Source organism: Onthophagus taurus, chromosome 10 (assembly GCF_036711975.1).
Source record: "Onthophagus taurus isolate NC chromosome 10, IU_Otau_3.0, whole genome shotgun sequence".
Lineage (NCBI taxonomy): Eukaryota > Metazoa > Arthropoda > Insecta > Coleoptera > Scarabaeidae > Onthophagus > Onthophagus taurus.
Genome location: NC_091975.1, coordinates 4490225 through 4515089, shown reverse-complemented (window position 1 = coordinate 4515089; position 24865 = coordinate 4490225). Strand labels below are relative to the sequence as shown.

General features: G+C 31.1%; 5 protein-coding genes and 1 non-coding gene across 9 annotated transcripts; 1 reads left to right on the top strand and 5 right to left on the bottom strand.

Moving 5' to 3' along the window:
• Positions 1-183: 183 nt before the first annotated feature.
• On the top strand, positions 184-2315 carry LOC111428183 (ankyrin repeat, SAM and basic leucine zipper domain-containing protein 1). 2 transcript variants are annotated; one of them, XR_002708044.2, is made up of 8 exons: positions 184-307; positions 352-478; positions 529-651; positions 702-931; positions 987-1213; positions 1264-1436; positions 1813-2005; positions 2062-2315. XR_002708044.2 is itself a non-coding variant. In XM_023063603.2 (8 exons), exons 1-8 carry the CDS (start codon positions 248-250, stop codon positions 2209-2211), a joined length of 1356 nt encoding a protein of 451 aa, XP_022919371.2. In that variant the 5' UTR covers positions 184-247; the 3' UTR covers positions 2212-2315. The 2 variants fall into 2 exon arrangements, 1 of the variants encoding a protein (XP_022919371.2); XM_023063603.2 differs by having other exon boundaries at positions 1264-1509.
• LOC111428182 (uncharacterized) lies at positions 2264-9120 on the bottom strand. Its single transcript, XM_023063601.2, has 4 exons — positions 8825-9120; positions 6655-8641; positions 5891-6599; positions 2264-5271 (listed from the first exon to the last, which is right to left on the bottom strand). The coding sequence occupies exons 1-4, from the start codon at positions 9045-9047 to the stop codon at positions 2311-2313; spliced, it is 5880 nt and encodes a 1959-aa protein (XP_022919369.2). The 5' UTR covers positions 9048-9120; the 3' UTR covers positions 2264-2310.
• On the bottom strand, positions 9081-12332 carry LOC111428234 (multiple epidermal growth factor-like domains protein 10). Its single transcript, XM_071199368.1, has 7 exons — positions 12051-12332; positions 11907-11967; positions 11503-11852; positions 10953-11451; positions 10167-10279; positions 10049-10109; positions 9081-9999 (listed from the first exon to the last, which is right to left on the bottom strand). The coding sequence occupies exons 1-7, from the start codon at positions 12170-12172 to the stop codon at positions 9169-9171; spliced, it is 2037 nt and encodes a 678-aa protein (XP_071055469.1). The 5' UTR covers positions 12173-12332; the 3' UTR covers positions 9081-9168.
• A 3508-nt stretch (positions 12333-15840) lies between these two features.
• On the bottom strand, positions 15841-16737 carry LOC139431595 (uncharacterized). Its single transcript, XM_071199565.1, has 3 exons — positions 16493-16737; positions 16277-16441; positions 15841-16224 (listed from the first exon to the last, which is right to left on the bottom strand). Exons 1-3 carry the CDS (start codon positions 16612-16614, stop codon positions 15951-15953), a joined length of 561 nt encoding a protein of 186 aa, XP_071055666.1. The 5' UTR covers positions 16615-16737; the 3' UTR covers positions 15841-15950.
• Positions 16738-17491: 754 nt separating this feature from the next.
• Positions 17492-24201, bottom strand: LOC111428453 (uncharacterized). 3 transcript variants are annotated; one of them, XM_023063965.2, is made up of 8 exons: positions 24024-24201; positions 23175-23348; positions 20644-20770; positions 19921-20089; positions 19540-19663; positions 18836-19482; positions 17798-17917; positions 17492-17750 (listed from the first exon to the last, which is right to left on the bottom strand). In XM_023063965.2, exons 2-8 carry the CDS (start codon positions 23288-23290, stop codon positions 17545-17547), a joined length of 1509 nt encoding a protein of 502 aa, XP_022919733.2. In that variant the 5' UTR covers positions 23291-23348; positions 24024-24201; the 3' UTR covers positions 17492-17544. The 3 variants fall into 3 exon arrangements, with proteins under 3 accessions (XP_022919733.2, XP_022919734.2, XP_022919735.2); XM_023063966.2 differs by having other exon boundaries at positions 17492-17747; XM_023063967.2 differs by having other exon boundaries at positions 17492-17717.
• TRNAW-CCA (transfer RNA tryptophan (anticodon CCA)) lies at positions 17946-18017 on the bottom strand. Its single transcript has one exon. It is a non-coding gene; the product is annotated as a tRNA-Trp (tRNA).
• Positions 24202-24865: the final 664 nt, after the last annotated feature.

The window sequence follows — 24865 nt, the reverse complement described above, 5'->3', positions numbered from 1 at the left end:
TGGTGTGTTCATGAAACGTTTGTGTATTTATAAATAAGTGATATTTAAGATATGTATATACCTAAACATGTATTATTAATAAATAAATGGAATATTGAATTATTAAATCGTTTATTTAGGCAACTTCTTTTACACATCCCTAATATTTTCTAGTTTTAAGAGGTTGGTCATTCTATCTGTCACTGACATCTAACATCGATGTTTTTCCTAACCTTAAAAATTATATAAAATAATTTCGAATTTAAAAATGATGTACCCCGTTCCTGCCGGTTATTCAAGCGACGAGGACGATTACGATTATTACAGCGTAAGTTTTACCTTCGAATATGATTTATTTATAAATAAAAGTAGTGTAATAGCTTCTCAACACCAGCGTCCGTTAAACGTAACCTCAAAATCGAAGAAACCGATGAAATAAAGGTTTATAGAGCGTGTATTGGGGGTCGATTTGATGAAGTTAAGGAGATTTTAGATCGAGGTAATTAATTAAAATATGTTGATTATTCATAATTATTTATAATGTTGTAGGTTATGATGTTAATTCGAAATTAAAAGAGGATTGGAGCTTGCTGCTTTTAGCAGCGTCAATTGGATCCCCGGATATTGTTCAATTAGTTCTTGAAAGGGGAGGTGATCCTAATTATAGTAGAGGTAAAATAAAGAATTGCGATTTAAATTCTTAATAAATAATTTTAATTTAGATGGTTATACGGCTTTAATGGCAACATCTTCTTGTACGAAAGAAACATGTTCATATGAGCAATCTTACAAAACATTAAAAATACTTTTAAATGCTGGTTGTGATCCTACAATGATTAATAGGAAACGAATGACAGCCTTGATGTATGCCTCATCTTATGGAAATTGTTTAATTGTTGAAGAATTATTGAAATCTGATAATAAGGAAGTGGAAGATAATCAGGGGTGGACTGTAATTTTTATTATAATAAAGTTTGTTATAAAATGATTTTAATTTTGTCTGTTAGGCTCTTTTTTGGGCGATTGATTCAAACCAAGTGGATGTTGTTAAAATGTTACTTAATGATGGTTTTATTTGTGATAAAATGGATATAAGAGGTGAAACACCTACTCAAATAGCTTTAAAACATGGATATGAAGAAATTGTTAAACTTTTACCTTCCATAGATGTACCTTATGAAAATCTCACGTGTTATACACAAGAAAGTTTTAATGATTTCTTTAATAAAGGCTGGTAATAAGTATCTAATTAATCTTTGAAAAGTATTTACTTTTCTTTTTTAGTACATTATTTTTAAGTGATGTTTGCGTTATTTTGTACGGAATGAATTCTGAAAACGCAATTGATAAATTTATTACATCTAGAATAAGCTTATTAGAATTTTTACATATAAATGAGAATGGTTTAAAAAAAATTGGGGTTAATATGCCTTATGAACGGTACAGGATTTTAAATGGTTTGTACAAGTTTCATAAACAACCGTTTCGATTAAAATCAATCCCTATTATTAAAAAGAATGAAAAAATTAGGTAAATTTTCTTTAGTTATACAGGTGTTTCTAAATTGATGCGAAATAGGAATTATATTTCAAATACCATTCCATCAAAAGTATTTTGTACTTTAAGATATTTTTAGTAACTTATTTTCCATTTCTCAATCCTTTGCAGAACTTCATCATCTTTGTCTTTGCTACATTCACCTTGAAATACCTCTCCAAGTGTCCCTCCATCCCTCTCATTTCCGCCGCATCCTTTGCCATAACCACCATGTCATGCGCATACGCTTTTCTTTGATTAACTATTTAATAATAATAATAATTTTATAATTTCCAGCTTGGCAAATGTGGGAACCTCAATTTTATCGGCTTGCCGACAAATCGTAGTAATGAACGCATCATTAAAATATTTAATAGAAAACGTAAACGAATCTGAGTTGGAAAGGTTTAAAAAAGAAATTTTATCTTTGAATCAGCAAGTGGAGAAAATTGAAAAGGTTGTGGAAGTGTTAAATAAAAAGTGTTTATTAGTAAGGTTTTATGTAATTTATAGTTTCTATTTATTTATTTATTTTTTAATTTTTAGTGGGATAAATATAATTACTCACCTGATTTAATTTCATCTTCTTCTATAAGAAAAATCAAATCAATGTTTTGGAAAAAAATTATTTATAGTTTTGGGTTCCTCTCAGTTATGGGTTTTTTTGTTTTCAAATCAAGGTTATTTGTTAATTAATAAAATTAAAGATATAAAACAGAAAGAACTTCATGTTTTGTTACAACCTTGCTACTTTTATAGTATTTTTATTTTAATAATAATAAATGGGTTAACAATTTAAATTTCTTTCTTTTTATCATACAAATGTAACTTTGATGCTGGAAAGAACCCCAATAAATGAATCCAATCTTCTCGTTTCAAAACCAAAATAAAAGCTTGTTCTTTGACCCTATAAGTATACTCGTGACCAATTCTCATATAAATTCCTTGTTCAAACCCAAACATTTGTCCTTCAATTAATACATCATCAACTTCCTCGTTATACAAAGAATCTTCGCACAACATTTCAACAGCGCCTTTATGAATAAAATACATGCAATGATCGATATCCTTAATATAAGTAATAATATCGCCGGGAAAAAATCTTGCCACTTTAAAACAAGCTGCAACTTGTCGAATAAAATCGACGTGACATTTTTTAAAAACTTCATGACTTCTTAGATGAACCCCAAACATGGAGTTTAAAACACCTTCTCTTAAATAATACGGAGCTTCAGATAAAAGTTGGGGAAATTGTTCGCCTTTAAAATGACTCCAAAGCGAACTTAAATATTCAATATTCGTTGCTTGCAAAGGATGCGATAAAGAATTTAATCTCATAAACGTTTTTAGTTTAGACGAGAACGTTTCAAACATTCCGCGGCGATGATTAACAATTTGAGTTGTATAAACAACTTGCGCCATATAATTCATTGCCATACACTTAGAAAGGACCATAGCAAACACTAAAACGTGGTCAAAATTCGTATGAAGACGTTCTAAATCATACGTTATCGTCGTTTTAATAATCATTTCTAACATCATTCTTAAATAACTTAAATAAATTTTTAATTTTTCAATCCCCGACTTTCCTTCTAAAGGATAATTGAATGAATCGAAAAAACAAAGAATTGAAGTTAACGAAGTTAAATACACTAACAGTAATAAAGTGCAATGCATCGTTCGAACCCAAAAAGCGTTTGTGTTAAGTTTATGAATGATTATTTTAGCGTATTTTAAGGTGTATCCGATTCGGATTAACCTATTTCCTCTAAGATAAGTCCAAGCATAAGCTGATGCTGTATAACTATATCCTAACATGAAAATGCTAAACATTTCGAAGGGGATTATTGAGATTAAGTCGAAATATAAACTCGTTTTTTTGTATCTAGCCGCGATTAAAGCTTTATTTTTGATTGTAATTCCGAATTCGTCGATATACGCTGTATTAAATTTGAAAAAAATTCTCATTAAGTACATAAAGTCGATTAGATATAACAGAAAAATTAAGATTGGGGAATGATCTAACGTGGACATGTGATAAGTTTCTAATCCAAAATTTAAATACGCAACGCAAACCATGGTTTTTTTCCAAAAAACCATCCAACGATTTCGATCGAAAATCCTAGTTAATCGTTTTTTGGTTGCTTTTTTTTGTTTCACACTTTGTTTTTCGTTTTTAATGTAATCAACATTCATATAAGTAAAACGTAAAAATTTCTTATAAACGAACGGGTATTTAGATAAAGTTTTATGAAACTCAACCGTTGGGAAATACAATAACTCAACGTGTCCATAAGCCGTCATCGTTAACGTTTGTCTGGACATTGAAATGTTATCTAAACTCCCAATCATGCTCCCTTCCTCTAAAATATCCATGCTGTTTCCATCTGGACCGATAACTTCAACTTTACCTTTATGTATAAAATATAATTCGCTTATAACATCATTAACGCGATAAATAATTCCGCTTTTTAAAATAATTAAATGTCGCGCAAAACCGATTAAACTCCTTATAATTCCTTCGTTTGCGCAAGAAAAAACGTCCGATTGCAACATTTTCATACCGCATATTTCGACTAAAATCGATTTATTAATGGGCTCGGGAAAAACTGCAAGCAAAGTTTTAATTTTAATTGCTTGCTTTTTATGCCATATATACTCATAATGTGCAATTATTTCATTTTTTAAGCGCTTATCCAATCGCCTCATACTCATAAATTTAACTAAATCTTTCATAGCGTTTTGATACGATATTAAATAAAAATTTCTCGTTAAATTTACAGCTATTACATTAGAAGAGACGTAAGCCCAAAATAAATAACCAACAAGACCAATCACCATCAACAAATTTTCTTCAGAACGAACGATTAAGCGATTAAACCCATAATAATTATTTAAAAATAACGAAGCTGAATACAAATAACTTAATCTATGATATTTAGAGGCTGAAAACTCCGATTCATCCGTCTCATTCAATCGAATTAAACTACTTACACATTTCGCTGTACAATTTGGGTACATTTCACAAACCGTCATAAAATGTATCGACGTTGTGATTGAAATTCCAACTAAACAAAGCGAAACAAACTTAAATGATTCGACCATTTTTATATGGTTAATATCGATAAATGTAAAATAACGAACGATTCCATTAATTCGGTATAAACGAACCAAACGATTCATACGATAATAAAATGGAATTATAGTTGTCCCTTTGTTAATAAAAAAATAAGTTAAATCGAACGGAAAACATGCTAAAATATCCAAAAGAAACGAATGTTTCCAATAATGGCAGGCGGTCCAATACGGATGACTCACCTCAATACCATAAGGGTTATAATACATAACATGATGACGTAAATAAATATCGAACCAAAAAATTACGTCTATAATGAGGAAAAGTGAATATAAATTTGATTCCTTAGAACAAAGAAGAGCTAAAGCTGGAACTAATAAAGCGGCGATTATGCCTAAAATCCAACCGATTATCTCCCAAATTATTAAAAATAAGCCGTCTGATCGGATAGTGTACGGCATAAAAAGTGACCGAAATCCGATCATCCACTTTGGAAAATCCCGTCTTTTTACTTTTACTTTATAAATTCCCAATTTTTGTAATAAAGTTTTCTTGGCGGATTTCTTTTTAGGTTGGTACGATATGTCTAGAATTTTTAATGATTCTTTTGAAACTGTTTCTTTGAATTCATCGCACGTTGATCGCCAAATTTGATACATTTCCATATTTCCCATCATTATCTGCAATAAAATTAACATGAAATTAGTATCATCAAATTATCATCAAATCTTTATGTATGTAGAATAAATGAAAAAGTTATTGTATAGAAAAAGATGTAAAATGAAAGATGAGAACGTGTAAATGTAAATTCATCGAATGTTGTGGTGCCAAAGTGAAAAATGAAGCTTCTTTACAAAAACTTGCAGTGTCATTTAATTTGGTTGTGCCTAAAACTGAAAAGTTCTTCAAACCATCGAGTTAATGGCGTGTATGACCTTACTTTTTAATATACTTGGTCCTGGCAGAGTGGATCCCTCTGCTGGAGGGTTCTCTGGTTTGTCGTAGAGGCTAATTTCCTCTATTTGAGACCATTCTTAATTTCGCTTCTTCATTAGTTCAAGAATATCTTTTGTCATCCATTCGTTTTTAGCTGTTTTTTTTTTGTTTGTGAGAAATTTTTCGTCGTAGTTTTAAAAGCTTGTTTAAGATCTAGCCAAGGTTGAATGTGAGGGCGTACACCATTAAGTGCCCGAATTGAAGGAGAGAGGAAGTTAGGACGAAAAGTATGGTTGATCGGAACTTTGATTGAGTGGGATGAATTGTGAATTCAATAAAAATAATTATATGTATGATAATTACCTGCAAATAATCTTCAAATTTTAACATTAAAAGCTGACAAGTTGTAATAGTTTCGATTCTATTAAAACTAGTAGTTTGCATACAAGTTTCTAACACACAAAAAGTATCCCCTGCTTTTAAAAGTTTCGTGGTCCCATCCGGATATTTGATGATACAATTCCCAATTTGTAGCAAAAACATTTTTTTACAAAGTTCACCTTGACTCACCACCAAAGAAGATTTACAAAGAATAATCGATCTCATCACGGTCGCAATTTGTTCGATTAAAAATTTATTAGCTCCAGAAAAAATGGTAAATTTTAATACATCCTCTTTGTACACGATTTCTCTTAAAATAGTCAAAAAATTTTTCGATAACACTTGATAAACCTCTTTTTTATGTAAAAAATTTGTTGAATCGTATTGATATTGGAGTTTCATGTTTTGATAGGCGTCCCCATAATACAATTTAACGGCATTGAACGTTTTGAATAAAGACATGACTCTAGTTGCGTAATTACTCATATTTTGAGCGTCGTAACGTCTTAGAGCTTCCGCCGCTGTTCTTGATGCGGTAAAAAGGATTTGAAATAGAAAAAACACGCATTGTAATATTATAAGATCGCTGTACGAGTGGTAATTGTGATAGACTCGCAAGAAATTGCAAAAGAAGTTGATTACTTGTAACAAACCGAAACGAAGTACTCTTAATGGATCGAAATGACCAATACTAAAAGATTAATTAAAATTAATTTAATAATTGTTGTTATATTACTTATATTTACCTCTCCATATATGTTTTGAAACTTTCGGTGCACTCCCAATCGAAGCAAACAGTGGTGATTAAAAACCCAGCAAAATAAAGTAACAATAACGCCATATAAATAAGAAATTTCAAATAAAGAAGAAACACCATTTTAGTCATCGATGAGTATTTAATCGACTCGAAAAATTGTTCCACTTTGTAAACCTTTAAAAGTTTGTTACATTCGTATAACAAAACAATTCTTGGGCTTGAATTCGGTAAAGTTAAAAATAATAATAATCCAGGGCACATAGCAGCTGCAATATTTAACAAAAACGTAAAATCTTGCGATTTATAACTAATAATATCTTTGATGGTAATCAAAAAATGTTCCGTTGTTTGAACGGCTGTCGACATTTCTATGTAAAGATCGCAAATCCAAAGCATACTTATAATTGCGTGATAAATAATGTAAGAATTATTTACTTCCGGCGCAACTGTAATTGTGTACATGTAACATACAGCGTGGACGAGAAATGCGAATGTAATTAATCGATTCCATCCGATTAAAACGGGCGATGATGGTTGGAGAATCCAAGGAAATGATTTTTTTAAAAAAACTGTGTCTGTTACAAGTTTAATTTCTTGGGCTATTACCAACATATCCAAAAATTTCGTACAAAAAATAGTCGATTCTAATTTTTGCACCATGTGTCTTGACCCGCCTTGAATATCACCATAAAGAAGTTTTCTCAAAGTGTATATTAACCAGCGAATATGCATCTCTCCCTCACTGTGAGTATCAACACCTTGCAATTTAGATAACTTTGCGAAATAATTTGCGTATTTATATCTAGTTAAGGTGTTTTTAAGGAGTCTCCTCATTTTTCTTTGATAAAGATTTGATATCTTTATAAAATCTTTTCGATGTATAACAGCTAACTCACAATAACCTTTACAAATAACAGTTGAGGTTGATTTGTAATCCACAAATAAACAAGTTTCCCCGAAACACGTCCCATCGGATAAAGAAATAATGGGTGTTTCATTATCTTCTTCCGATAAAATTTGCACAACACCCGAAGCAACGTAAATAAACTCAGATTTTTGATGCCCTTTTTGGTAAATAATTTCACCGGGTGCTTTCGAAATATGTCGAACGATTAAAGATAAATGTCTTAGAAAATGGGTGGTTTCTTCGCGAAAAAAATGACTGTGTTGAAACGGTATCCAAGACAAATCCAAAAAAATTTCTTTCGATTTTATATTGGGTAAATATCGATTTTTAGTAATAAAATCGTCGTTTATTCCGTGTCTTTTTTCCCAAAATAAATCGTAATAATCGTGTAAAATCTTAATATATTTGTGGGGATTACTAGCTTTTACATAAAATCCAGCTCGTGCAACTCGCACTTTTAATCGGCGATAATTACTAACCAAAAAATACTTTTCTTCCATGTAAATAACAATATCACAAATAAAATTGCTAACTAAATACATATTACACAGAAAAAAAATAACACCAATAAAAAACAATAAAGAACCACTCAAAGTGGTGTAATTCTCGTAATTCACCCCCATTTCAGTTATTTTAGATAAAAACGTATACGAAATTTGTTTAAATAAATCAGTATCCATATAACCACACGTTCTACTTTCACCATCGCAAACCGAAACGTAAGATACAGCCGAAGCTATAGTTGCTACAATAATAACAACAATCACCACCAATATTATATGGACAACGTAGCTTTTTATAAAGATATAATTCGTTCCGTGATAATATAAGATTAAGCGGACGATTCTTATGGCGTATCTTAATCGTAAGATGTACAAAATTTGAAGTTGCGCATCCGAAAATACAAAGTACATTCCATCTAATGGTATTAAAGAACCGTATTCTATCATTAAAACTATAAATTCTCTTGGGCTGTGTTTAAAGTTGATATCCGTCCAACCTAACGATTTATAAATTGTCATTAAGATGAGGTCGATGAAGTAAACTATGTCGAAGGCATATAAAAGATCTAAAAATAAATAAAAACAAATTGTGTTAGTTCTAGTTTTTAGTTCAATAAAAATATACAATAACTTGGCACTGAATAACAACTAAAACTAATACTAATATTAGATTTGTCATTGATTTAGCCGTGCGTCTGAATGAAGATGAAGTAACGAAGAAAAAGTTAAAATTAAAAATAAATACTTACAAATTGACTGGTTATCATACAAAACAGGAATTTTATCCGAATTTGAAGCTCCTATTGCGTACGCGGCTTCTGATAGAACAACAACAAAACTAATCACAATCGATAAAGCGATTGCCACGGAAAATTGCAATTGAAATTGTAACATAAGTATAGATCTCCATCCCCACGTCCAACCAACGGATCTATACATAATTTGGGAGCCCACATCCGAAATTTGAGACATTTTAAGTAAATTATTTGATTGAAAACCTTGATGTTATTTTGAAAGATTTATTTATGTTTAATAATAAAATTGTTTCCATGAAATTACAAAATAGTCAAATTTATGCAACCCAATTTACGTTTTATCCGGAATAACCAGGAACGCATTCGTTAGATCCTCGTCCCCTTTTGACGTATCCAGGTTTACAAATGCAGAAATTCGGGCCGGAACAAACCCCATTAGGACAACCTCCAGGGCAATGCGCTATACACATGTAGGATCTTGTTGGGTCATTAATGTACCCATTCTTACAAGAACATTGATTAGCTCCCGTGCAATCTCCATTAATACAGGCTGGGTTACAATGTGGAGTACAAATACTTCCGGATAGATCTAAAATCCATCCGGGGTTACAACTACATCTTTCTGGTGCTAAACAAACTCCATTTTGACATCCTTTGCTACAAATCGGTTTGCATTCACCATTAATCAGTTGATGACCTCCTTGACAGGATCGATTTTGAGTATTCGGATTCATTTGATTGGTTTGATTATAAATTTGTTGTTGATGAGGTTGATATTGAGACAATGATGGAATACATTTTCCTTGGTAATCTTTGTAATAACCATTTAAACATTGACATTGATTTGGTGCGACGCATTCTCCTCCTTTACCACATCCCCCAATACAAGTTGGTAAACAATACATTCCATTTATATGCATTGTGTAACCGGAATTACAAGAACAGCGACCATCGTTTGCGCAGACTCCGTTTAAACAACCCCAAGGGCACACTCTGATACATTTATCTTTGGGGCCTTTTATGAAACCATGTTTGCAGGTGCAAGTATTCGGCGCTGTGCATTCTCCATTTTCACAACCTTGGGCACATTCTGGTAGACATCTTTGAGAGTTACAGTCGAGTTTATAACCGGAACAACAAACCTCGATGGTACTGTGACTAGGTGTTGACTAAAATTAAAGTTTTATTATAATTATTATAATTTTTATACATAATTACCCCATTTCCTTTAAAAGAATCAACAAGATGTTTTTGTTCTTGACTTATTAATTGGATCGTTCTATTGAATAATATTAATCAAATAAAAAGATCGATCAATTTTTTGTTTAATACTTACGGTACTTCAAATTTGCAAACACCTTTTCCACTTAGAGAGTTAACGGATATAAGAGATCCGAAGAAAAAAATTAAAATTGTGTATTTCATGTTGAAGGAGGTTGATTTAACACTGCGTTAGCATCGAATATTTATCAACTTTGGACTTGTGAACTTGTTTAAGTGTAAACACATGTTAACAAACCGATTACCAGGAAAAATGGCGTACAATTAAAAAAAATGCTGATTACTAATTTATAAACAATAACATTTTCAAGAAATTCGACAAAAAAAATTGTTAAAAATTAATAACTTTTAAAATATTTGGGCTGATGAACAGTAATTCTACCTAATTTTACTAATTAAAATTGTTTTTAAAATAAATTAATGGTGCATAGCTTAATTCAATAAAATTATCAGCCCACATTCAGTTGGGAGACTCTGACCTAATGACTTGTAGTATAGTTCAATTGCTTCGCCAATTTACTACCTTGGGGTAAATTAATGCAACTATACTCCAACTCGAAAGCAAGTCCAGCGCAGACCATAACAACTCAACTCTAATACAAATTTGACACGTGGTCAACCTATAGGAACTTCTAACATAACCCTAAAGCAAAAAAACCCAACCCCATAGCAAAAAATTAGCGGTATTTGATGCGATAACTAAATTTTTTTATTTATTATCTAAAACAACAAGCGAGATATTTAGGTTAATTCAAATACTTGGATATTAACATCTTATATTTTATGATACGAAAATGTTTTTTTAACAATATCATATTCAAATACATCAAAAACTTTCTTAAAACATCTGTTCTGGGATTAATTCGGGATGGAACGAATGCCTTCTGGTTCTTTTGATGCAAATATTGCTTCCTTTCCCTTGTTTAATATACCCGGGATTGCAAATGCAGAAATTTGGAGATGAACAAACTCCATTTGGGCAACCTTCCGGACAATAAGCGACGCATCTGTAGCCTTTGGGTTCTTTGGGATCTTTGGTGTACCCAGAATTACAACTACACTCATTAGGACCTGAACACACTCCATTTAAACATGGTTGATCGCAGGTGGCTTCACAAATCGATCCTGATTTATCCAATTTCCAACCTGATTTACATCTACAAACGTCGGGAGAAATACAATCTCCGTTTTTGCAACCTTTCGTACATTTTGGAGCGCAAGCTCCGTTGAGTTTTTCGAAACCGGTTTTACAAGAACATTGATTTGGTCCTATACATTCCCCTCCGGAACAACCACCATCACAGAAAAATTCGCATTTTCCATTTTTGTTTTGATAAAACCTAAAAGGTTATTAAGAAATTAAATGTGTTTATTTGTTTTTTGTTGATTACCCTTTTTGGCATTCGCATTTATTTGGTGCAACACATTCACCACCAGAACCACATCCATTTGCACATTGTGGGATGCAGAAAAGATGTTTGGGATCAAGACTATATCCTGGATTACAATTACAAGTACCATTAGCAACACAAACGCCGTTGTAACACCCTTTAGGACAAACTTCAACACATGTCCCTTTTGGACCGAGTACGAATCCTTTGCGGCATTCGCAAACTCCAGGAGATGTGCAATTACCATTTAGGCAACCATCCGGGCAATCAGGAACACAGTGGAAAGCTGTGTGATCTTGCAATTTATAACCAATACAACAAGTTTGGATTTTTGTGTATCCAGGTCGAGACTAAAAATTTTAAAAGTATTAAATGATAATTTAAAAATTAAAAATAAATCTTACTCCATTTCCTTTTAAATAGTCTTGATTCAACTTTTGATCGTCACTTAACAAGTCGATGGTTCTAAAAGAAAAAGATATAAAACGTAATAATCTATTTACGAGAGTTCAAGGTCATTATTAAAATGTTTAACAAAAATTTCTTACGGCACTTCAAGATAACAAACTCCGGGTTCTTTTTTCGTTACATTTTCTGCACCAGAAACGATCGAAATCGTACCAAAAATCGACAAAAACACTAAAATTGCAATATTATTTAACGAATACATGTTGTCTCCTCAACAACTTTGCGACAACTAACTCTTTTTAAACTAAAATGATTCAAGCATACGGAGAGATTGTAAATGGGAACGAAGAGATTGTTGTCTCTTTTGTCGTTATCGTTTTTTATTTTAACAATTTCGGCCAGGACTTCAATCATAAATTCGGTCACAAAATGATAAAACATCCTCGATGAATTTTTATTTATATAGACGAAAAACAATTTGGGATGTTTACAGATCTTTTTTGAGTAGGACTACGTCATTACCTTGAATATGGATGATCTATGGTTTACGATTCTGGGTATTGTTTATTATCGTTTAGTTTCTCTTTTGCTTAGATTGGCTGGACATCATGTGACTTATTTTTTAATGAAATAATTGCTGGAAGAAAGTGTTGAGGTTTCTCCTTTTTTATTACACTAGTTTTTTTATAATATTAATGAGTTTTTATTGAGTAAAATTTTGAGTGACGGATTAGAAAAGCATCGTATCTCAAGAACGAATTGAGATATCATCATGAAATAAACACCATTTTAAAGCAAATTTGATGAAGATTTATTGTGCCAAAAATAATTTCTTATTTTTCATAAACACCGTTTTTATGATTATTTAAATCCAACTCTGCATGTTTGATTGTTTTAGATAGGAAATAAACTTTAAAAAACCGTATTTCAAGAACGAATTGAGATATCATCATGAAATAAAGAACATTTTGAAGCAAATTTGATAAAGATTTATTGTGCCATAAATAATTTCTTATTTTCCATAAACACCGTTGTTACGATCTTTTAAATCCAACTCTGCATGCTTGGTTGTTACAAATGTGAAAAGTAAATCTTAAAAAATCGTATCTCAAGAACGAATTGAGATATCGTTATGAAATAAACACTATCTTAAAGCAAATTTGATGACGATTTATTGTGCCAAAAATAATTTCTTATTTTTCATAAACACCGTTTTTATGATTATTTAAATCCAACTCTGCATGTTTGATTGTTTTAGATACGAAATAAACTTTAAAAAACCGTATCTCAAGAACGAATTGAGATATCATCATGAAATAAAGAACATTTTAAAGCAAATTTGATAAAGATTTATTGTGCCATAAATAATTTCTTATTTTCCATAAACACCGTTGTTACGATCTTTTAAATCCAACTCTGCATGCTTGGTTGTTACAAATGTGAAAAGTAAATCTTAAAAAATCGTATCTCAAGAACGAATTGAGATATCGTTATGAAATAAACACCATCTTAAAGCAAATTTGATGAAGATTTTTTGTGCCAAAAATAATTTCTTATTTTTCATAAACACCGTTTTTATGATTATTTAAATCCAACTCTGCATGTTTGATTGTTTTAGATACGAAATAAACTTTAAAAAACCGTATCTCAAGAACGAATTGAGATATCATCATGAAATAAAGAACATTTTGAAGCAAATTTGATAAAGATTTATTGTGCCATAAATAATTTCTTATTTTCCATAAACACCGTTGTTACGATCTTTTAAATCCAACTCTGCATGCTTGGTTGTTACAAATGTGAAAAGTAAATCTTAAAAAATCGTATCTCCAGAACTAATTGAGATATCGTTATGAAATAAACACCATCTTAAAGCAAATTTGATGAAGATTTATTGTGCCAAAAATAATTTCTTATTTTTCATAAACACCGTTTTTATGATTATTTAAATCCAACTCTGCATGTTTGATTGTTTTAGATAGGAAATAAACTTTAAAAAACCGTATTTCAAGAACGAATTGAGATATCATCATGAAATAAAGAACATTTTGAAGCAAATTTGATAAAGATTTATTGTGCCATAAATAATTTCTTATTTTCCATAAACACCGTTGTTACGATCTTTTAAATCCAACTCTGCATGCTTGGTTGTTACAAATGTGAAAAGTAAATCTTAAAAAATCGTATCTCAAGAACGAATTGAGATATCGTTATGAAATAAACACTATCTTAAAGCAAATTTGATGAAGATTTATTGTGCCAAAAATAATTTCTTATTTTTCATAAACACCGTTTTTATGATTATTTAAATCCAACTCTGCATGTTTGATTGTTTTAGATAGGAAATAAACTTTAAAAAACCGTATCTCAAAAACGAATTGAGATATCATCATGAAATAAAGAACATTTTGAAGCAAATTTGATAAAGATTTAATGTGCCATAAATAATTTCTTATTTTCTATAAACACCGTTGTTACGATCTTTTAAATCCAACTCTGCATGCTTGGTTGTTACAAATGTGAAAAATAAACCTTAAAAAATCGTATCTCAAGAACGAATTGAGATATCGTTATGACATAAACACCATCTTAAAGCAAATTTCATGAAGATTTATTGTGCCAAAAATAATTTCTTATTTTTCATAAACACCGTTTTTATGATTATTTAAATCCAACTCTGCATGTTTGATTGTTTTAGATACGAAATAAACTTTAAAAAACTGTATCTCAAGAACGAATTGAGATATCATCACAAAATAAAGAACATTTTGAAGCAAATTTGATAAAGATTTAATGTGCCATACATAATTTCTTATTTTCCATAAACACCGTTGTTACGATCTTTTAAATCCAACTCTGCATGCTTGGTTGTTACAAATGTGAAAAATAAATCTTAAAAAATCGTATCTCAAGAACGAATTGAGATATCGTTATGAAATAAACACCATCTTAAAGCAAATTTGATGAAGATTTATTGTGCCAAAAATAATTTCTTATTTTTCACAAACACCGTTTTTATGATTATTGAAATCCAACTCTGCATGTTTGATTGTTTTAGATAGGAAATAAACTTTAAAAACCCGTATCTCAAGAACGAATTGAGATATCATCATGAAATAAAGAACATTTTAAAGCAAATTTGGTAAAGATTTATTGTGCCAAAAATAATTTCTTATTTTCCATAAACACCGTTGTTACTATCTTTTAAATCCAACTCTGCATGCTTGGTTGTTACAAATGTGAAAAATAAATCTTAAAAAATCGTATCTCAAGAACGAATTGAGATATCGTTATGAAATAAACACCAGCTTAAAGCAAATTTCATGAAGATTTATTGTGCCAAAAATAATTTCTTATTTTTCATAAACACCGTTTTTATGATTATTTAAATCCAACTCTGCATGTTTGATTGTTTTAGATACGAAATAAACTTTAAAAAACCGTATCTCAAGAACGAATTGAGATATCATCATGAAATAAATAACATTTTAAAGCAAATTTGGTAAAGATTTATTGTGCCAAAAATAATTTCTTATTTTCCATAAACACCGTTGTTACGATCTTTTAAATCCAACTCTGCATGCTTGGTTGTTACAAATGTGAAAAATAAATCTTAAAAAATCGTATCTCAAGAACGAATTGAGATATCGTTATGAAATAAAGAACATTTTACAGCAAATTTTATGAAGTTTTAATGTGAAATAAATAAATAACTTTCTTATGTTTCATAAATACCTTATTTTTAAATTGTGCTTTAATCATTATAACTAATGTTTAATAAATGAAAGGAACTTTATAAACATTTCATTGCCGAGATAAACTCATCAATCTACAAAGGACGTACTGTTTATTCGCTAATGAAAGAAGATAATTTTATAGTCTCAGGATATCCTGAGATAATGAAATAAAAAAAATAAATCAAGACAAACATTTTAAAAGTTACATTAAATATTATATTTACAAAATTATACAAATTAATATACTGACATGTAACATGGTTAGCCTATATATAAAAAATTTAAACACTAATTGTACTTGGGTTATGGCTTCACTTTTAAAGTTTTTCTTAAAGTCGATTTTTTCACCGGTTTCTTCGTCGTTGAAGATTGTTTTGTGGTCCAAGGTTGCAACAACAGTAATTCGGATCCAACAAACCCTCGTTTATGCCTAGTTTCAATGTTAAATACGCAACTTGATAATTTTTCATTCCAAATCGTTCCGAAAAAACACGAGCAAACACCGGGTGTGCTACAAAAGCCGTACTTACAAGGTTTCGTGCAAATTGGCACACATTTATTAAGCACGAACTCGTACCTAAATTAAACGTAATTGAATCATTTAATTTAGAAATGTGAGAAAATCTTACCCTAATTCACATTCGCAAACATCCGGAGATGTACATTTTCCATTTTCACATCCATACATGCAAATTGGTACACAATTGATTCCGTTTTTGGATTTATATCCATCGGGGCATGATTTTTTATTAGAAACGTCTTCTAATGCGTTGTTATTCAAGTCTTGGTAATAACTTTAAATGGGACAGAATTAATTCGAAAACTTATTTTAAATTAAAACTTACTCTTCAAGGTAATCTTCGAAAATTTCATCTTCATCAATTTTTTTTGGCGCCGTGTTAACCGTTCCCAAGAGCGCGTAATATACGATAGAAAGCGTGAATAGAGCTGTTGCGGCCGTAACCATGTTTGATCTTCATTCAAAAGAGATGAAAAGAGAAGGATGCGTAGGGATACGCTCCGGTTAAAAGAATTGCACGTACAGAGAGTGATGTCTCTCGAAATAATAATTTGAATTGCACACTGTACTGTTGATGCTCTTCCTGCTGCTGCTGGTGAAGTTGGACGATAGTAGCAAGAGATACGCGGAGACGTTAGGGGCATTGAAGTTATCTCGAATAACTAGATCGGTCTGGGTAGGACGAGTTTAGATGACGTTTTTTGATTTTCGAGGCCAACAATATTAAATTTTGCCAACTTAAGGCATTTTAAGATTTTTATTTGTTTTGACAAAAAATTTATTTATTAATTAAGTAATGACTAGTCTAAATTGAAAATAAGTCATGGAAAAGTTTTAACGTTTTTATATTAAACTAAAAAAGTTGGTCTTTAAAATCATTTTAATGAGGTTAAATTAACAGCTGTGTGTTTAATCATCTTGCAACATTTAATTAATATAATAATTAGATAAGTTTATTAGAAAAGCAAGTAAAGAGAAACAACATAAATTATTGTTTTTAAGTAATGAATCTTTTTCATTCATTAATTTAATTCTTCTTGTATCAATTTTTGTGTACAATTTCTGTTATGACTGGATTTATTAATCTTTTTTTTAACACTAAGTTTAATGAACCTATTTTGTTACAATGATATGTGCCAAAAATGTAATAATCGCCTAATTTAGATTTAATTCGCAGTTTTAATTGACGTATTTCAGTCAAACTGCGCGTAAATAATATTGGAATATCATTTTAACAAGTTTTAATCTATATTTGTGGTTATTCTGTTTATTGTTGTTTAAATTATTTTCAATTTGGCAACAAGTTTTGGATCAAAACAAACGATTTCAATTTTCTTATCTTTATTAACAAAAAGAAAAAAGGAATCAAAACAAATATCATCGTGTATTCATGTAAAGAGTTGATTTATCTGAAATATACGAAGGTGGAGGACTTGACGATGATGAGATTTGCTTCTTTTGATTCGGAATTTCATCGTAAATCGGATCGAAAGTGAGCTTTTCTAGTAAAGGTGTTGGAGGTTCTGGAATTGAAGCCGCTCGATAACTTCCTGTGGATGGTGGATGATCATAAAAAAATTCTTCTGAAAAAAAAATGTTTTCAAATATATTTAACATCAAATTTAATTACCCTGTAATGTAGAAGATGTACTTTTAGGAAAATTCATGTTACAAACAACCTCGATTGCGTTTGGTTGAAGATTTGAGTCCAAAGGTAATGAAAAAACTGGGTTTTGAAATGTTGGAGGTTCTAAAACAAAAATATTAAAAAAATTAATTGACCCCGACGTGATTTGAACACGCAACCTTCTGATCTGGAGTCAGACGCGCTACCGTTGCGCCACGGAGTCTACACAAATTAAAGTTAAAATCTATCAATTACAGCGATATTAAATGAAATAAATATGAAAAAGTGCATTTTTTTAAGTCTCGGCACACATTCTAACACCTCATTAAGTGCAGCATTCGAATGCTTTGATCAAAACGCTTCTCTATGACTCATGGAGGGGGTCTACAATGTATGTGATGATTTGGAACGATTTAGAAGAGTACTGGATAAGAAGTAAATTGTGCTAAATATAGTAAGGGAGCCGGAAATCGAAAAAAGGATAAGAATTACAAGATTGAGATGAGCAGAATACGTGAGGAGCCAGAAAAGATCCGACAAAGCTGTGATGGGGTTGAATTTGAGCTGAAATTGAGAAGAAGAAAAAAAAATAGTTTTCTCTGAAAGGGTGAGGATTTAAGAAATAAGACTTCATGAGATTATAAGGAAAGGTTTGATTATGCCAAATTTTAAGTTCTCAACGTGATTACTTTATTTTATATTCATTTTCAACTCACCTATTTAATTTTACGTTTGCTAAAGAAAAAATTATTTTCTCCAAAACGTTTAGGAATTAAGAAACAAAAATTTTTGATGTCATAGAGAAATGTTTAATGAACACTTTTTTTAATAAAAATTTTTAAAAACCCAATCTAAATAAAAAATTCAAAAACCTTCACTTACTTAGTTCTATATTTAAAAAAGAATTGTGAAGGTTTTCAATTTCAATCTTGATTAATCATAATTTGAATGTTAATGGTCAATATCCTGTTGTAGATTTTATCGAGATTTTTAATTCTTAAATTCCCGTATAATAACATTTTATCATTGCAATTTTCTTACCTGGTAAAGGGGTATGGAAAATGCTTCTCGCAGTAACGGAAACGCTGGGGATGTTTTGCGCAGATTTCTCTTTAATTTTTAATTCACATTCTCGTTTTCTCTCCTTTAACCTATGCAGCACACAAAACGTCACTGCAAAAAGTATCACGAGCACTGAAAAAAGTACCGCGCATAATACTGTTATAAATAATCTACTATCTATTATTAAATTCTCATTAGAAAAATTATTATTCATTGTTTCTTTTATATTATTAATCTCTTTTATCGTTGTTGTTGTTGTTATTATTGTTGTTTTCGCTGCTTCAGTTGTGGTGATAAATTTTTTGGTTGATAATATATCAAATCCATACATTTTCGGTGGTTTATTATTTTCAGTTGTGAAGTAGCTAAAGGGATAACTACTCGATCTTTTTATATTAACCCATGGTTTCGTCACATAACTATTAGTTTTAATCAATTGAATATTCCTAATTAATTCTTCACTATTATAATCATCAATCACATCAAAATTGTCATCGTATTGAGTTGAAAAATCAAAATCTGTCGTTGTTTCAAGAACTAACGAAGCTTCTTCTTTTATAGGAAAACAAATACATTGAAATTTGCATTCATGATCAGGTTTATCTCTCGAACATGTTGGTTCACACCTATCAAAAAGAATTTTATTATAAATTAATTAAAGTTTGATTCAAATTTATTTTTACCTTAATCCGTTTATTGTTTGTATTTGAGGGCAAAAACATTTCCCATTTTCTTTGTTGCAAATCCCTTGATCGCCGCAATCACATTCTTGTTTACAATCTTTCCCAAAAAAGCCGGTATCGCATTCTGAAATGAAAGAAGGAAAAGCGGCTTTCTTCTCATAACCCGTTATATAATCGTCGGACGTGTGCGTTTATTATAAAGAAAAGAGAATTAAAAAAAAAGAAAACTTGCCGCGTATCGAGGAGAAAATGGTTGGATTTGAAAAGACTTCCTCGACGAGGTAATTAATTAAACACAAAGAAACGTAAATAGGACAATGAATTCATTCGCGCGATGATATCGACATAAATAAATTAAATTAAAACATTAATTCATCTTGCCTTCGCTACAATCGATTCCTTGATACCCAGGTTCGCAATCGCAAATTTGGGTTTTATTGCATATACCATTTATGCAATTTGGACAACCTTCCGCAATGCAAGAATCTCCTTTGTTTGAAAGTTTGTAACCGCTGCAACAAGTTTTGATGTATTTCACTCTTTCTTCTTCCTAATAAACAAATAAACCGTGTGATAAATAAATGGAATAAATTGTTGGGTTGATTCAAAAGTTCTCTTAGATCGTACAACGTTTTCGTGTTGGTGCGCGGGCGGATTTAGACGGTTACTTAACGCAAATTACGAGTCACGTTTTACAGAAATCCATTATTCCGTCGGCAAAGCATAGTTAACCTCCGATACAGATCTTTTTGCGACCGAGATCCTGTTACTTTTTCTTTGAATACCTCGATATCATGAAATACTCATACATCATTGTTAGCTTCAACACTTTCAAGATCATTTTTGCATTACAAAAATGCGGATCTAATAATTATTTTCATAAAAATCCAATTCCCACATCAAGATAATTATGGTCAAGAAAATTTTTTTTTGATCTATAAAAGGGTCATTTTAAAATTTAAATCGTTGCTTTTGAAATTCATCCTTGGATTCATTTGATTCCATTTGGGAAAATTGGCAAAGACAACCGTATTGAATGGGAGATAGAAAGTGAAATCCGATTTATTAGTCCACGCAATGTAGGACTTGCGGTTGTAAACTTACAACTGTTCTGGAGTCGTTTATCTGTTGCACTTTGTAAGTGGAACACCGTGGCGGAACCTGAAGGCACCATTCGTAGTCCCGGATTGTAATGTTTCTTAGAAAATGCCTCGTAACGTTTACCATGTACCTACAAATTAAAACAATAAACCAATCAAAACAATCAACAAGAAAAATTATAAATAAACCTACATAAACAACGAGATTGATTAAGTTAATTAAGCTTTTAATTAGAAAATGGGTGGGAAAATCGGAATAATTAAATTGATTGGATTGAAAATGTTTAAAAAATAAATTGTTTATAATTAAACGATGACCAAATCATGACCTTTTCTTGTTAATTGTCTAATTAATATATAAAATTCCTTTTTTAGACATTTTTGTGGAAAGATGAATTCTCAATTCTGGATTAATCGAGGCACAGATGATACGTTTATTACTGCAACATTACTTTGGCCTTGAGAATTATCCCTCGTGTAATCCACAATTAAAAGAATTTTGAACGACTTATTGATTGGAAACACTATGTGGAGTCAGAGGGGGCAAGATAAATATACGTTTGTGGCGGAAGAAAAGAATGCTAAAAGTATTATTGATTACATCACATACACCCAGAATATCTAAAACAGAGTCGAGGAGGTAAAGACTGAAGCAAAAGCAGAAATGGGAACCAACCACAGACTAGTCATGGCAAGTATTAATAATATAGAAATCGAAAGATAAATAAACATCCATAAACTAAGGCAGGAGGAAGAAAGACCAAAATACCAAGAAAAAACTAACAACGAATTTCAAAAGCTAGAACAAACGGAGAATTTAACACTGAATAAAGCTATCGAGATGTGTGGCATGAGAAAATATAATAATCAGACAAAGAAAACACACTGGTGGAATGAAGAGGTCCGACAGGCAATCAAAAAGAAGAAAGAGTGATGGAAGAAATACATAAGAACGAATTTGGATGTAGCTAGAGAAAAAGAAAAGTTGGGAAGAATTCGGAACAAACTTAAGTGACGCATACGGATTGAATAACAGGAAATTCTAGAATGAAATAAGAAAAATGAAGGGAAAACCTTTATCAGAAAGAATATTGGAAAAGTACACAAGGCCTGAACTCAACCCAACCTCAACTAAATTGAATTGTTCCAGTTATATGAGGCACCTTGAGTCTCAGAATATATAAAGCTCAAACGATTAACATGGACAGGACATGTCCAAAGGATTCTGATGGAAGAATACCAAAGAAAACACTAGAAAAACAGTTTGGAGGATGCTATGAACGTGTTAGAAACTGCAAACTAGAAAAGGGCATCAGAAGACAGAGATGAATGGAAGAGGAAAATTGCACCATCGGACGGATGAGGAGTTATTTAATGCTACCATATCTCTCCAGAAATCTTGGCCCTGTCAAATAAATCTTCAATAATCGTTTGTCAATGGCTAGAAAATGCGTTAAATGTGCTTTTGGTACACTACGTGCTTAATGGCGTTTATTATTTGTTAAATAAGTTTATTTTAGATCTGTTGGGATTTCACAATCTTCCGCATTCTTCATAAACGCCATACCCAAAACTGGTAGAACGCGTTTACATGGAGCCATTACGAACGCCCGAGCTAAATTAATACCGTTTTTAGGGGCTTTCTCTATATTTATATAACGATATCTTAGCCAATTTAATCTAATCTTATTTCAGAAGAGGCAACAAAGAAAAAAAAATCGAAATTCTTCACCTTACATAATCAAAAATTAATGTTCAAAAAAATATGAGTAATAAAAGTGAAAATGTACATAGTTGTACACTTATAAACAAGAATTAACTTCACAAAAAATAAAGTAGATGTTGTAATTATTCTTAATGTGTATTAGATGAAAGTTGTTAGGAACTGGAAGTTGTTTTCAAGTTAGAAGTGAACGGAAGTTGTTGGAAGAGTTTGCATCGTCTGAAATGGTAATTATTTGGTGAAGAAATATTTCGACATTTGCTCTATATTTCGCGAGATCGATTAAATTTAAACGTATTGGTTTTAACGATTTTAAACACATAATGCGGCCCATATACCCATTAAGGCGGAAATTACGTTTACGAAAAAGAAGTGGTAATATTGACCTGAAATATTTTCTGGAACAACTTTCACACCAATATCGACCAAGTTTTTGATCTGCATTAATATAATTATTTCAAAGACAATGAAAAATATCTGAATAAAAATCTTAATGCAACAATAAGAAGGAAGTACTTGTAACATGAATCGAAACATCGATATACATAATTACGCCTTTGAAGATTTCTATTCAGAAGCCACTTTTACTTTCTTTCGGCACCTGAAGATTGAAATCCACTCGTCATCGCACGCACCGCCACGCGTCGAACACGGTGGGCATAATAAGCTCACTGCAGCGATATCTTCCGGTAAGATTGCACAAATTGGACTCATCCTGCACTCTCGCCGTTACCTTTTTTTTAAGTCGTCGTCAAGCATTAAGAATAATGAGACCAATATACGAAGAGAAACAAGTTCCTTCCTTTACTCACCTCTCTTCGTCCTGGCAAACATTATCTCCCACTAATTCACCAAAAATCATCCTTGAATTCGAATCAAAGAAGTAAATGATGAGCAATAAATAAACTAATTTATTTATTTTAGTCATGGCTATGAAAATAAATATATTAAATTCTTCTTGATGATAAATTACGTAATAATCGAATCTGAAATTAAAAAAAAGTTTTGTAATAACTTGTAGTAAACAAGATTTTAAAAATAAATAGTTGAAATCGTGTCAATGCTGGACCATTCATTTTCGATATGGAACGATTTTTGCTTTCACACGTTTGTGCAATAGAAAATTAATTTTTATTAGATTCCCGAGGCGAGAAATACGCGCAACATCATCATCGACATATGGTCGATGTCTAGGAAACGAAAACGTTCCGAAGAATTCCGACGTTTTTTGCACAATCCGTGGTTGTATTAAATTACTAAGACATCTGCGAAATTCATTCGCTCGACGTAGTTTAATTTAATTCGTCATATTTGTCACGTATAGGATGCTGTTATTGCCGGTAATTGGACCTCAACTTCCGTAGCTCTCTAAATTATATTTGTGACGATTTAAGCCACAAAGAATTTCATTTCAAAACAACAAAATTTCAAAATTTTCATTCTAATTCTTAATTAACGTTGGGAATTTTCTCAAAAATTTATGTCAATGTTATCTATTTTTCTTTTTTCATTGTTCTTTAAACCTATTTTTGCAACGTAAATTAATTTATTATTTAAAACGGAAAGGAAGAGAAATGAGTGCTCATCCTAACTGAAAACTTTATGTAACGAAAACCTCAAATCTCTCTTCCTTTCACATCCCGCTTACTTCTAATACATACTTTTTTGGTCACTCATTTTGACCTTTTCAAACTGCACTCACTCTTAATTCAACTAAAACTAAAAACCCTCTTCTCTAAAATCGCTTTTCAAACTAACTTAGAGTCTCGTTTCAAATAATAATAAATTATGTGCACATGTTTTAATCATAATCATCTCGGATGCTCTGAAACCATTTGCTGACTGAAGCCGAATCCGTTTTGTGCTCTTCAAAGCGAAGTCATTATCTCGTTTAATGCGTTAAACGTACCCTCAAGATGACGTCATATTTGAAAGAATGAAGAATTTTTTTTGCTATCCTATTGTTCTTTGTTAAAAAAATCAACTGCGATTACGATCTTCATCAAATTTGTACTTTGGCGTTTTATTACTACATGAAATCTGCAGATTGCGTAAAGATTTGTAAACGCTAATTGGTAAATTACAAGAAATATTGTTTAAGAAACGTGAAAGCTTTTGGTTCATGATCGAATTGAAATTCAATTAAGATAAATTAAATTAAATAAACCATAAAATTGTTTAAATTAAAACAATTAAAGGTGGTTTAAAATTTGTTTGTAACAAATAAACGAATAAAGTGCCAATAGGATTGAGTAGGAATTATTATAAAATTGACGATTATGTGTGAATACATTATAAGAAGACATTTACCTTCAACCCGCCGAGGTCGCTTTGTTAAAATCCTGTAAAACTGACGATTTCGTGTGGATATATCAAATCCAGCGCCTCGCCCGCAAACGACCTCGGCGATTTGGGCCGAAATCGTTCCTTATATATCTTGGTAAAGATACAAAACTCTCATATATAGGAAGATATTTATCATAAAACCACCATATAAAATAAA